Genomic DNA, 15,225 nt, shown 5'->3' with positions numbered 1-15,225 from the left:
GGGGTAGGACAGTATTGGGAAATATACTACTCCGTTTTCACGGAGACGGACACAAGGAACGGCCTCTCCGATGTGGAACGCACTCTCCGAGCCCCTCATTTTACGGATACCCCTTGGCTGTGATTGGTCCTCAATTGGTTCCACACACAAAGATGTCATGTGGCAGCGTTGCTCCACCTACTTTTCAGGCGGTGAATTGTTTTCAGCACCCACAGCCTTCGGAGTACTATAAATTCAACAAATCCGTCTGTCTGTCTGTCCGTAACAAAGTCGGAGTAGTATAATTTGGCTTTAAGTGTCAACATGCCCCAACCTCTCATATGGTAGAATTTGGAGTTACTGGATGGAGTCTCAACTTGATGCCTCTCACACCTCATTGTGTAACTTACTGTAGCATTGCTAGTCATATGTTGATGTAAGTTTCAAGATTGTGGTGTGATTGGTTGTTCTTGGGTATAAAAGGAATTGTGAAGCATTGTTCTGTGGATTCTTAATCTCCTGAGGCCTTCTCCTCTGCTCTGGCTTGTCCTAGTCCTCCTTCCTCACCTCTTGCTTTCTATCTCTGGTTTACAATAATCATGGTAGAGTAGGTAGGAGTTAACCTTTATTGATTTCATTCATTTGCAATATGATTAAAGGATTATTCTTTTTAACCTTACTTTGACCATTCTTGCTCTGATTTAACCCGTAGAGTCAAATAACTAATCCCTTTGGTATTGGCATTATATGGTTAATGTTAATACATTGTTCAGTTTCCCATCTTCCTTCAAATCATAGGGGAATTAGTTTCGGTTGTTTGGCCAACATTGACCCCCTACAATCTTTAAATAGATGAAACACCAGTTACAGGACGGTACATGGTCTCAGGTGAATCATGTAAATTGTAGGAATAATAACCGATAAAAATACTTGTTGTTGGATTTCTATTTTTAGGCAATGAAGAAGACCAAATACAATTTCAAATATAGCTGCAGGCAGCAATGGCGGGTTCCTCCTCAACATTGCAAACCATTAAAAAATGGACTTGACCCAGACATGCATTTCCATAGCTATTGTGGTCTCAAACTCTCATAACTACATATGTGGCCTACACATCCCAAATGTTAAGTCAATTGTAGTCATGGTTCATAAGAACATATTTGTATGTTTTTCAAAATGTTCACCGTACATGACGGACTGTATGGGTCACCATCTTTCTCTCGCGCTCTCTCTCCCTCTCCCGCACCATCGCACTCTCTGCGCATAGCGGTGTAAAATGTACGACAACAATAAACAAATGCTGAGTTCTGGGGCCCGTTCTCCGTACGTCGCTTACTCAGTTAGCTGGATTTGATTGGTGACGATTTGTTATGATCTTGGATTGTTCGGTTCTTCGAAGCTCATCCTGGACTTGCTGTCATAGCAACAGGTCTTTAAGCTTGAACCTGCTCGGGAGCAGGTTTATTTTATGTAAACAGGATTTGATTGCGGCTTTACTATGGAGCTACAAAGCTGACAAAAGTATCTGAATTTCAAGATGAAAGATCTGAAATATTTGTTTGTCAAATTTCATAAATTTTTTATATTTTTCTGTTGAATATATCATATCTGAATTATTTGTAAAATTTACAAATAATTTGAACATTTTGCATTATTTTGATCCAGAAATACACATTTCTGAAATTCATATTGCGGGAAATTAGGGCATTGAAATTCAGACTGCAGAATTCAGATTGCTGTATAACCATTTAATAATCTGAATTCCCGCAATCTGAATTTCAGAAATTTGTATTTGTGGATCAAAATATTTAAGTTTTTTTTTATTCGGCATACAAATAATTCAGATATGATATATTTAACAGCAAAATATTTCAGTTTTATGAAATTCGACACACAAATATTTCAGATCTTTATTCCAATTCAGTTTTGTCATCTTTCTAACTCCATACTTTACAAGCAGAGGTGATAAAGGAAGTCTGTCACAGCTATGTTTTGTCCGTTTTGTACGACAAAAACCTGTTGCAGAACGTGCACAAATAATTAGAATGTAATATTAATCGCACATTGCGTGATAGATAGATCCAATTAGCACAGCCAGACAGGCTACTATAGCCTACTTTTTGAGAGATGGCCTATTGGTTTTCTCTTTAGGGTGACATTTACATCATTAATTTGTTTAATAATATTAATACACGATAAAACATCTACAGTAACGTGGTCACTACATGTAATTTGTCTGCTACTTTTTGCCAGCCTTCTCCTGGATTTTGCAGACTTTGAGGTGTTCTTTGCAGTTTGGTTAAATCTTCCAATTTGGAGTAGCCTTCGGGCAAGCTCTTGCTCTGTTGTGAAAAACACGGGGCGCTCTTTTTGGCCATGGTGAGCAGCCCTAAACTTATGTGAGAAGCCAATAGCAGCGTTGCTGATCAAGGTTTCTACTAGGGGTGCACCGATCCGATACTAAGATCGGATATCGGCCCCGATATTGACAAAATAACTGGATTGGGGATCGGAAAATGTGTCCGATTCACTGGCCAATCCATGCAACCTTTAGATGCTTGAGTTCTAAATATTTCCGACGGTGCCCACAGCAAGCATACTACTCAAAGCAATGCTACTAGCATGCTAGTGTTACCTGTTAGCCTTCTCATTAGTACATGTTGAAGCCATACAGCGTTTGTCGCATTGTTTTTGTCTATCGGAAAACAGGGCTCTCAAGTGTCACGCATTGAGAGTGACAGTCACTCATTTCGGTCTTCTGTCACGCCCTCCCGCCACACATTGTATTTCTCCCGCAGAAAAAAAATATTTATAATATATTTAATAAGCCGCTGCACCAAACCAAAATTCCTCTGGCCGCCCCACTCTCACTATGGAACCGGCAGTCAAGCGCGTCTCCCCTGGAGTACTTAGTCGAGCCTGCCACTTATCAGCCAATCAAAAAAAGAAAGGGTCTATACAATAGCCAATCGGAAAATAGCACCATTGTATCTGGGTAAGATTTAATGCAACAACCAATGGAAAAAAAGCATATCCTGTAATTTTTCGTGATTCTGCTACGTCTTCCGAAAGTTTTGTTCACCTACAAAGCAAACCGCTGGAGCTATAGCATCACTTTGAGCAGAGTCATGATCTCCTGTTTTAATGTTGCAACAAATTCACAACTTGTTTGACACTCTGTAAGTCGCTCTGGATAAGAGCGTCTGCTAAATGACTAAATGTAAATGTAAATGACACAAACAATGACAACTTGACTGCTGTAAAAAAAAAAAAACAGATAATTAGCATCAGTTTTTTTATGTGAGTCTCTTAACCAACAGTTTTACAGCCTGTTCACTGACGACACCTGCTCAGAACAAGTAGTTCATAGATGTAGCCGGTGTAGCGGTGAAACTCACTCCTCAGGTAACTAAGAGACCACCCGCATCAACTGATATCTAGCTTTTCGTTGGCGTAGTTGGTAGTGGCGGCGCTTGGGATGTCAGAGATGGCAAGATCGAACCCATTGCAGGACGTAGACAGGCCCGATTCCTCTGACTTTTAAAATAATGTCATATTTTATTATGATATCCTCGCCATGGATGCATTAATCATTGCTGCCTTTCTAAGATGTCCGGTAAAAAGCAATACATTTATTTATTTTTGACCCCCTTACGGGGGGGAGGGGGCGCTGTGAGACACGCATTCAAACGATCACATATGTGCAACGCTACTCGTTCTACACTGTAGATTCTACAGTATAGTAGAGTCGTTGAGCTGTAGGAAATTGGCGTGCTCCTAGCATTGTGCTTTTGGATGTGCTTGATTAAATTGGTATTATTGTACTTTGTAGTACTACCACCACCCCTCAAAACATTTACTTTGCAGACATTGCAAACAGCCGACGAACTAGTTGGCGCTGCAAGCGTGAAATATCTCCACACAGCCAACTCTTTGGCTCACTCCATGTTAATTTTAAGTTTCTGTCCAGTGGTTGGACATGAGCTGTACACTGCACGGTGCAATGCTTTAAGCTAAAAACTTCCATGGTTTACACACCAGCGACTACAAATAAATGAGAAGTAAAATATTTTTACAAACATTGTTTACAATGTTTGGTTGCTGTTTGATTACTATTGTATGTTTGACCAATACACTATTGTGTTTCTACTGCTACATTTACTTTACATTTACATTTAGTCATTTAGCAGACGCTCTTATCCAGAGCGTCTTACAGTAAGTACAGGGACATTCCCCCCCGAGGCAAGTAGGGTGAAGTGCCTTGCCCAAGGACACAACGTCATTTGGCACAGCGGGGAATCGATCCGGCAACCTTCTGATTACTAGCCCGACTCCCTCACCGCTCAGCCGTCTGACTCCCTACTCAGCCGTCTGACTCCCTACGCACAATTTTATTTAGCATTTTGAATGCACAATTGTTTTTTAAATAACAAATAAATAAGGATGCAGTAGATTACACCTGTTATTTTGTCTTAGTTAGGAAAGTCTGGTGCCTTTAGTCTTTTCCACATGGTGGAAGGAAGGTATAAGGTGGGAGGTATATCGTTTATTATTAATTCAACAATGGTATCGGATCGGTATCGGGTATCGACAGATACACAAAGCCCAGGCATTGGTATCGGTATCGGGACTGAAAAAGTCAGATCGGTGCATCCCTAGTTTCTACTATCGATACATACCCCCTTTAGACCAATGCATAACTCAATCCAGCTATACTAATCATAAACAACAAGGGTGTTGGAAGAACCGAATTAGCCAGATCATGATTAGCAAGATAAGGTCATCTTGGATGTGTCATTTGATCTCGGATGTAATAAGCGACGTACAGAGAACGGGCCCCTGATCAAGAGTTTTGTGCAAGCAATTTAAGGTTGAGATTCTTGTCCTAAATATGGCAGGCTTCATTCAGTGATTGAAACAAATATTATTACATTAATTTGTGTAACAGTTTTACAGTATAGAACCGACATTGAACGCTCCGAGCGAGCTGTGCTGTGGTAAATATGGAGATAGCCTCAAGTCGCTAGTTGTTGAATGGTAAGCTAACTCTAGCTTACCCACCCACAAAACAGACAGACGCGCCGCTGCCGTGGTTGTGTTTATTTTTTGTTTGTTTACATTCGAATATACATTTTCACATTCAAATTTCAGTTTTTAACCACTATTTGAATATATATTCGAATTTTGAACATTCGTTGACAGCCCTAGTCACCACTGTATGGTTTCCCATGATAAATAATCATGTATAGCAAGTTTTTGACATTTTGGACTAATGGGGTAGAAATGAAAATGGACAATTGGGGCTTGTAGCGCCAGCTATGGGCAATGGTGGGGCATTTGTAGGTTGGTACTTACTGAGGGCCTATACCACAATGTTTCAGGATTTTGAGAACTTTTTACCATTGCATACAAAATCGGAAATGCAATTACACCACGGTCCACAAGGGCCTATGCTAAAAACCAAGGAGTGAGGGTGGGGGCTTGGTCAGCCCACCCTTTTCCAAAAACTTTGGAGGTGTGTGCGTTTCGCCAAGCTCGCGCGTGTGTCAAGGGGCAGGATGAGTCTGTGAGAATGAGACATCTCATTTGGAAGAAGCCCTACCAATTAGCCAAGCATGCATATTTCTAATATACACAATAAATTTACTTTTCATCTTACATTCAACTTTTTCTCAGATGTGTGTACTAAACAGAGTCAGGTGGCTGAACGGTGAGGGAATCGGGCTAGTAATCTGAAGGTTGCCAGATCCATTCCCGGCCGTGCCAAATGACGTTGTGTCCTTGGGCAAGGCACTTCACCCTACTTGCCTCGGGGGAATGTCCCTGTACTTACTGTAAGTCGCTCTGGATAAAAGCGTCTGCTAAATGACTAAATGTAAACACTGTTAAGAGTCTTCATATGAACTTGTGATTGAATGAGAGTAATATTTTTGACCGGCGATGTTTAAAGCATTATTTTAGCGTTAGCGTTAAATTAGATTTCCTTTATTTCAATCATTTTTTTTAAAAATTAAGTTGCCTTTGCTACATGTTGCAGTGTCTTCCTCATGTGTGGAACAGATCAAGTCCCTAGGTCAATGTGGCACTTATTTATGGACACATGAAATATGTGCAACAGATGAAGTTTTAGTAAATGTTCATAATTTGGCAATTCTGTAATATATCCCTTATTGCTTCCCAAACTATAGAAAGACATGTATCTTACACATGTAGGGCTCAGAATCAAGTCGATCAGACTTACTCCATGAGGAGAAGAATTTTGTAGTTTTGGACAAATCTTTATTGTACAGAAAAATCCAATATGGCGACCGTTATAGGTTCTTGAGGCTTTTTTGTTCCTCATGGGAAATAAGGCATATGTAATGTATTTCAGAATTTTGGGACAAATGGAATGCAATTGGCATCACTTAAAAAATTGGCAAATTGGGGCGTGGCTTGTAGCGCCACCTTTTGTCTAAAGTGGCCCATGTTTCGGATGGTAGTTACTAATGTGCTGCAATTTCAACATGCCAAATTTCTCAACTTTTTACAGTACTGGTCTAGGGGCTGCCATTGACTCCCATTGCACCAACATAATAATAATACCACCAATAACAATAGGGTTCTCCTACCGGAGGAACCCTAATTATTTGTCTTTATTTCAGTGCCAAAAAGCATTTGTCCGGTTCTGAGTGCACGTCCACAATGTGTAACATTAGCGATGTACGGGCTGAGAATGTTGCTAAAATAAATTACAGATTGTGACGGGAAACGGTAACGTTAACTTGGGTATAAGGTTGGGTATCGTTTGGATTTTTACGATTCCGATGCCGAACTGGTACTTTTTAAACAATTCCTATTCCGATTCTTGAAAACAAGAGATCACATAAAAGAAAGGCTCTTTAAAAAAAATATGAAATTCTTTAAATGTACGTGCGTTATTCAAGTGCAATTTAGCTAGCAAGTGAAGAATACAAACAACGAAAATCACCAGTTAACTTAATTTAAATTAGCAAGAACTATAAACTAATACAATAACAGGCTTAAAATATAGCTGTAAGCAGCAATGGCGGATTCCTCCTTCAAAATGGCAAAATGTTGTAAAATTTACATAATAGATAGTTACACTAGGATTAACCAGAAGACTTGAAACTGTAACTTCTGTCATAATAATAAATAAATAAATATACCTTTGACTGGATTAGAACCTTCTGAAGAGCATATCTGGTAATTTTGAAGGTTTGACAAAAATTGTAGGAGGAGTAGGCTTTCAAAGTTTTTTGATAAAACCGGGAATAGCGGAAAATCTATATAACCGGAAATTGACCCCATAGGGTGTGTTGAACTCGTCTTGGTCCAGGGAATCCAATGGTACCTCATTTTTGAAAATGGGTCATACGGTTCAAAAGTTGCGTGTGTAAACACAAGTCCAAGTTTGACCCATTGGTGGTGCTAGAGTGCCCAAGTATGGGACATGAAACTTCGTGAATTGGGCCAGGGGACTGTCCCCAATGTGTGCCAAATTTCACAACTTTCGACCATGCGCTTCTAGGGCCTGCCATAGGACCCCATGGCGGAAGAATAATAATAGAAAAACTAACAATAACAATAGGTGCCTTGCAGCTTCGCTGCTTGGCCCCTATAATTATAATAATAATAATACCAATTACAATAGGTGCCTCGCTGCTTGGCCCCTAATAATAAATATAGCTGCAAACAGCGATGCGGGTTCCTCCGCAAAATGGCAAAATATTATAAAAATGTACATTGTAGAAGGTCAAGAGTTAGACAACAAGAGAGCAAAACGACTTTATGTTGGGCCAACTACAATAGGCTGAATGGGGATTTGAACTCATGAGCATAAGGTTACAAGGCAGCCTCTCTATCCTCTCTGCTACACACCAACTGTTGACAATGTATGAGTAGAAAGGGCATAGTATTAGCTTTGGTCAGCTTTGGGACAAAGGTTAAGAAGCGGTTGACATATCAAAGTGAAATTGCATGAAATTGCACACGGTATTTCATAATGATGTCATCCTGTTCAACTAAGCAGATATTCAAATTTACGACAGGCTAAAAGACTGCTGCTGGATTCAAACCTACAACCATATACTTTGCCGGTCACTGTCCCAGTCCATTGAACTATTCTCAGTGTTGAATATTGTCATGTTCAGTTACTGTATAAAAAAGTAAGCTGTTTCTTCTGTGGTAAGAGTTGTTAGATTCAGCCAAAATTTAAGCTACTCAAATTCAATCATATTTTGATATGATTGAAGGTGAAATTGTTGATGGTACTTCAGAGTGATGTCATCTTGAACCCAATAAGGTTTGAAAACCATCAGTCAAAATTATATTTGATTTATTGACACAAATATATTGAGGCAATGTGGACATTTACATAAATACACCCATTTCATACATTTTGTATTACATTTCTCATTCCATTTCACCCTATATAAAAATACCCCTGCCCGCACACTGTCCCAATCCATGCCGTTTACCTCCCTCCCAGCGCAAGTCACGCCAAAGCAGAAATGCTGTAGCGGACGCATGAGGTTTAGATGACGACCAAAAATTGCCTCTTAGAGTCAAAACACATTGGTCACAACACTGTTTCCAGAATTTCTCAAAGATGCCTTGAAGACCGCTTTACAGAACCACAGTAAACTTACTATCAAGAATAGCCTCATTGGCAAAAGGTTTATGGCACAGCCCACGATCAACTCCTTGCGGACATTGATGTACATTAGCCGACTATCACTTCCCATTAAACCACACAACATGCACTCTCAGGGTGACCAACAAGATTATTATTATCTAACTGAACGAACGCAGCAACTGAAATCCCTTGCATAGCTGTTGTAACCAAACTATTTTCCACAAGTTTGGGCGTTTTTTGACATGCTACACTGCATGCTGGGTACCCAAGAGCGCTGACGCTGATCTAGCTGTGCTCCGACTGGGTTATATGACGAGATGCTAGTGACGCGCTAAGGTCTCGGAGTCTCCTGAAATGTAACGCGTCTTTCTGCCTTGAAGCTGCGTGCGCATCATCATCAAGACCCCATGTATATGGCAAGATAACATCCAAGCTAACAATTTCTCCAAATCTGACTGCAGCTTTGTAGACCATATGTACTGTGTTACGGTTGTTTGAGTTAAACAACTTGCTTAATGAATTAAATGGTTGTTAAATGTCAAATCCAACTTTACATTTATAAAAGAGAGTTCCAATCAAATCTGTATTTTTTTTAAACCTAGAGGTTTAAAAGACAATCTTTGCCTAAACTGTCATGCACCAACTCAGAGAACTAAGTTTCAACATTTATTTACACATTTAGTCTCTATTTTTTCTCTACTCTTAAGCCATAACTATGTTTAACTTAATGTCTGCACCTCTCTGTAACCAACTGTCTCTGGGGTGGGGGTGGGGCTTCACAGGGTGTCTACAGGTGTAAACAAGTTCAATGTAAGACTTTTTAAGACCTTTTAATACCCCTTCCAATTGAAATTAAAGACCAAATTTACTATGGAAATACAAATCAAAAGTGGAAATATACAGTAATCTTCCCAAACACTGATGTCTGTTCAATATGAACAGTATGGTAAAATGACAACAATCGGTTGAGTTTAAGAACATTGACTAAATGTGTGTAATGTGAAAGGATAACACAAAAATTGAACTGCTGTCCTAAATTATATTTTTTATTACACAATGTAGCAACTAGCAATTCCATGAATCCCATGGAAAGAAAGGCAATCGTGTGAGATGAACTGATGTGGAGCACAAATCATCCAAGAAGCAGTACTTCTCTTGAGTGGTTTTTATTCAGATGACTAATCATTGGATTCAGGTCAAAAGTCTATAACTTGAACTGGTTTAATTACTTAAGACACTAAAAGTCAGCAGCTTGGCATGCTGGGACATGGAAAGGATTACGAATTTAGACTTTCATTAAAGATAAAAATGCTGGTTTGTCTTTTTTCATCAATGTCCTCAAAAAAGCAGTCTGCAGAGCTACTGTGTCTGTGGGGTGACTGTCTGTCTCTGGAGGGCTGGCAGGCAGAAGCAAGCAGGGCCTGCAGGCAGGTAGTCAGGGCAGGCCAGCTCGATGAAGCTGTCCTGGGGTCAGGGCTGAAGAAAAGCTGTCCAGCTAGAGGGGGGTAGTCCAGCAAGGGATCTGTTTTTCTCTCAGCATCCTCTGTTGAACTCTGAGCAGGCCTCTGCATGACCCTCCAGACCTGTAAAAGTGAAGAAAGGATCCATGTCAGTTGTGAAAAATGAAGCTTTTTACATCTACACTTGACATAAACTACAGTTTGGACTGTGAAATGCAATGGCATTACTTGAACTTGAATCCAAATGTGTTGAACTGATGGTGACCCGGCCATGCAAAGTTACTCCAAACATTTGGCTCGATTCCAGGCTCTGGCAAGAGTATTTAGCTCTAAACTGGTCGATATACACATCTGACCAAAGACCAACTCGACCTTTGCCTGTAAACAGTGATTCTGACTGTCAGAGACCTTTAAATACGCTGACCGAGTGAAACTAGCCTGGCTAACGTAGGTCGCTTTCTCAGGAAAATGACAAATGAAATAGGCTTGTTTTGAAAGATCCTATATATTGGCTATCTTCAGCAGACTCTTGTCTACAAAAAGCAGCCCTCCCTGACGTTTTAGGAGTAAAATTTAGTGAACTACAATATCGTGTACACACTGCCAGTGAGTGAGCGAACCGAGTCTGTCACTGAGGCTAAGTCAAAACAATGTACCCCCGGGACGCAGTCTCACTCCACTTGAAAGTTTTCCACAAATCACAAAAATAATCGGAGCATCTGGCTAAAAGCACAATTCCCACATCTCCTGAAGGCTGCCCTCCTCGACATTTTTGGTGTCGACCGAACTGTAAAATGGTGAACTTATGAACATGATGCGACCAAAACATGGCTAAGCCTATGCGGTCTCCCTGGCGCATAAAATTCTGAGCCGACAGGTCTGTGGGGAATCGCTTGTTCTCCTAAAAGCTGCCCTTCTTTATCTTTTTGATGAATTCGCCGAGATGCTAGCTACATGATTCACTAATTACACTGAGGGAAAAGCTAGCTACTTTTCGAGTTCGGTTTTCCGTCACTTCAAACTCACGATCTAAAGGTCTCAAAGTGCTCAAACCTTCACCATAATTCAAGAGTAGTGTACTTTCACGAACCCAATCATTGATTCTAGCTTAAAATGTGTAAAAATAGGACTTACCGAACGTGGCTGCCTCCAACACGGCTACCAGGCGATTTGAGTTGAAAACAACAATGGCCGCCGAAAAATAATTTATAGTCGTAACGGCGAGCTGCGATTGGAAGCTAAATGAAACAGGAGCTAAAGACCAAGGGTGGGGGCTTGGTCAGCACACCATTTCCAGAAAGGATGTGTGTGCGTCTCGCCAAGCTCGCGCATGTGTCACGTAGGTTGACCACCTGTCCCTCTTTGCGCTGTATCCTATCGCAAAGCATTTTCAATATGCGACGTGCGGGACAAGGGATGCAAATTATGTGCGACACAACGCAAAGCGGGACAGGTGGTTACCCTAGTGTCAAGGGGCAGGATGAGTCTGTGAGATTTTGGAGCGCGCTGTGGAGCAATTCACTTGAATTCAATCATATATTGACATACCAAGGTGAAATTGTTTATGGTACTTCAGAGGGATGTCGTCTTGAACCCTATTAGGTTTGAAAAACAATCAGTCAAAATTATATTTGATTTATTAACACAAAGATATTGAGGCAATGTGGACACTTAAATAAATGCACTCACATAAATACACTTCTTTCAGCCATTTTGTATTGCATTTCTTATTCCATGTCATCCTATGTAAAGGCATGTATGTTACACATCTGGAACAAATTTCAAGTCGATTGGGTCTAAGGTTTATGAGAAGAAGGGTTTTAAAGGTTGTACCAAATTTGGACAGTACAGCAAAATCTATCATGGCGGACGTTATGGGTCCTTAAGGCATTTTTCAGGCATTTTGGAGTAACGGGGTGCTGAGGAAATCACGTAGACTTTGGGCGTGTTTTATAGCACCACCTATGGGCGCACATGGGCCACTAGCCAATTGGGCCAAATTGGAAAAAATCGGGTCCAGGACTTTTTGAGCTGTTGGGCCATTTATCGGAGAAATATAATAATAATAGGAATACTAACAAAAACAATAGGTTCCCTCCTACCGGAGGAACCCTAATAATAATAATAATGTAACTAACAAAAACAATAGGTGCCACAGCAGCTTCGCTGGTTGGCCCCTAATAATAGTAAGAAAAGGTAGAAACCGCTTTGCGGCTTGGCCACCAAAATAGCTGCAAGCAGCGATGCGGGTTCCTCCGCAAAATTGCAAAATATTATAAACATGTATACTTAAGAGTACAAGAGAGCTAAACGACTTCATGTTTGGCCAACAACAATAGGCTGAACCGGGATTTGAAGTCATGAGCATAAGGTTAAAAGTCATTCTCTCTAGCCTCTCTCCTTCACACCAACTGTTGAGACTGTATGAATAGAAAGGGCAGAGTATTAGCTTTGGTCAGCTTTGGGACAAAGGTTAAGAAACGGTTGACATTTCAAGGTGAAATTGTGCATGGTATTTCAGAATGTCATCCTGTTTAACTAAACCGATAATCAAAATGATGACAGGCCAAAAGATAATGGCTGGATTCCAACCTACTACCTTTTACAGGTCACCATCCCAGCCCACTGAGCTATTCTCAATGTTCAATATTGTCATGTTAAGTTACTGTTTAAAAAAGTAAACTGTTTCTCCTGTGGTAAGCATTGTTAGATTCAGCCAATGTTGAAACTGCTCTAATTCAATAATATTTTGACACACCAAGGTGAAATTGTTTGTGGTACTTCTAGTGTTGCTTTCGTCAACGAAAATTATGACTAAATGTCGTCGTCAACGAAACTATCAGTGACGAAAACAAGACGCAGCATAAATGCTGGTGATGTGACGATGATAATAATTAAATGTATATGCAATATCATTGACGAATAAAAACGAGACGAAATGTAGTTTACAAAATAAAAACGATACGAAATGTTATAAGGTTATTTGGTCTCGTTTAGTCGCGTTATTATTATTAGCTAACTCATAAGGCTGTGCTTAATGTGTCTTATTTTAACGTTAGCTTTAAACGTTAGTGAGACAAAAGTTCAAGTTCAAGTCTTTTATTGTCAGGTACACAGAACAACACAAGGTCAGACTGGGCACTGAAATTCTTTAGACAAGACAACGCAAGCACCTGGCACAACATAAGAAATAGTACACAGAACATAATTTACATCTATGCTGCATGTATCAATCAATTCGACGTGCTTCTCCCTTTGCACATAATCGTTTTGAAACATTTGTTGCATTTTGCAATGTTGGAATCCTTGGCTGTGAAATAGAACCACACTTTCTACCGCTTTGCTTTAGACATTTTAAATGCACTAAAAGCTAGCTAGCTAACGATAGACTAGCAGAGCAAGTGTAATATGTTTACTAGCGATCATGTGCATTGAATGGTTAATATGCTTTTAGTTTTTTAATCTGTTTTGGTGAGCCCACGGGGAAAATATGGCATTTTAAAAGTAGCCTACATTTACGGTAGCTAGCTAACGGTAAACTAAAGAGAAAGTGTGATATTTTTACGTCCGTTTTCGAAGCGACAGAGGGGAAATATTTCAGACACAAAGTGGAACCGGAATTAGGAACCGAAATTTGTGTTCTAATACGGTCCGATTCCTACCGGTTGCGTAGGAACGGGTTCCATAATGGAACCGGGTTTCGGTACCCAACCCTACTAGGGAATTAAAGCACATCGAATCGCAGTCTTAAAATTCTCTCCCGGCGTATAACTAAGCAAATTAAATTTTGTTTGAGATCGGTCAGCGGAACCAGGAAAGGATATCCCATGTCTGCCAACGTTATCAGGCTCATAAAGTGGGAGGGGATAGGTAGAAACGCAGAGTTTGTCATGGAAAACCTGCTAGCGCGCAGGTTAGGTTCACAGAGTAAGTTACCATGGACACTGACCAAAAGTTTTTGTTACCTCTCTTTCTGGAACGGAAAACACGGAGCATGCCTCTTTTCAGGGTTAACAAACTAAAAGTTTTCACTAAACCCGCTACCTGGAATACCCCCCAGGTGTCCCAGGCTCCTTTGATGTCACATCTCATTCCAGGTCAGGAGGTGATAAAGCTAAAGGAGTCATCTACCCCAAATGGTAAACTGTCCCTTTTGGAAGGGTCAGCTAGCTCAAAAGTAATTAAACCAATCTACTTCAAACAACCCCCCAAGTCATCAGCAATACATTACAATCCTTTGAATTCAACTTTATTGTCTCCCCTTCCTGTAAAAGCAACATCCCCATTGTATAGATAGAATGCCATAAAGATGCTCCAACCATCCTCCAAGGTAAACCGTCCCATAAACCTTTCAGCACCTCAAAACCTTAAAAGCAACATCCCCATTGTATAGATAGAATGCCCTAAAGATGCTCCAACCATCCTCCAAAGTAAACCGTCCCATAAACCTTTCAGCACCTCAAAACCTTACTTAAACTAGTCACTGGCTGTCCATTATTAATGAACAAAGGAGCTTTAAAGTTTTACCACTATTATCACAGACCCCTAACTGCTCAATAAGTAGGGAAACTGGCTCTGCGCTTCTAGTGTTAATTAGAGTGAAGAGACTTTAGAATTATTTACAAATATATTTTTCTAAATGTCTTTCCTTTCGGTTTTGAACAGACATACCAGCAGAGATCCTTCCTTTGATGGAGGCAGTGACAAAGACACGAAAGAATGACTGCAATGCAAAGGAAAAAAGTACACAGTAGCTGGATTGTTTTTTATTCTTTTTATTGAATGTTACGAAACCTATGCATTACTGATTTGTAATCCAATCAGATGGTATTGAGCGAGAGGAGGAACGGTGTCCATCCACTGACCTATGTGTGGAGGAGGAGTCTTTCTTGTCAGGGGATGAGCAGAAGCAGGTGGGTGGGCTGGCCTGGAAGGTTTACCACACCTACTGGAGGTCCGTGGGTGGAGTTCTGGTGTTCTCCATCTTTTTGTCCCTTCTTTTCATGCAAGGTACAGTACCCACTTGTTGTTTATTACAAAATATTTCCCTAAATGTTCCTTGTCTCCACATCAATTAAATTGTTGTCATGTTACTCTTCCATCTTGATGCTGGTGTAAAAAGTTGATTTACTTCATTTGAATACAAGC

General features: G+C 40.3%; 1 protein-coding gene across 3 annotated transcripts in view; it reads left to right on the top strand.

The window, feature by feature from the left end:
* The window catches only part of abcc10 (ATP-binding cassette, sub-family C (CFTR/MRP), member 10), a 114,603-nt gene that overhangs the window by 63,118 nt on the left and 36,260 nt on the right, over positions 1-15,225 (top strand). For all 3 annotated transcript variants that reach the window (XR_006957902.1, XM_047044313.1, XM_047044312.1), the window contains exons 11-12: positions 14,743-14,820; positions 14,902-15,087. Coding sequence is in view for 2 of the 3 variants with exons in the window: in XM_047044313.1 (XP_046900269.1) it covers positions 14,743-14,820; positions 14,902-15,087 (264 nt within the window). In the remaining variant the exon portion in view is untranslated. The remainder of the gene's footprint in view (positions 1-14,742; positions 14,821-14,901; positions 15,088-15,225) is intronic.

The sequence above is a fragment of the Hypomesus transpacificus genome, chromosome 21, assembly GCF_021917145.1.
Source record: "Hypomesus transpacificus isolate Combined female chromosome 21, fHypTra1, whole genome shotgun sequence".
NCBI lineage: Eukaryota > Metazoa > Chordata > Actinopteri > Osmeriformes > Osmeridae > Hypomesus > Hypomesus transpacificus.
This window is presented reverse-complemented; position numbering and strand designations above follow the sequence as displayed.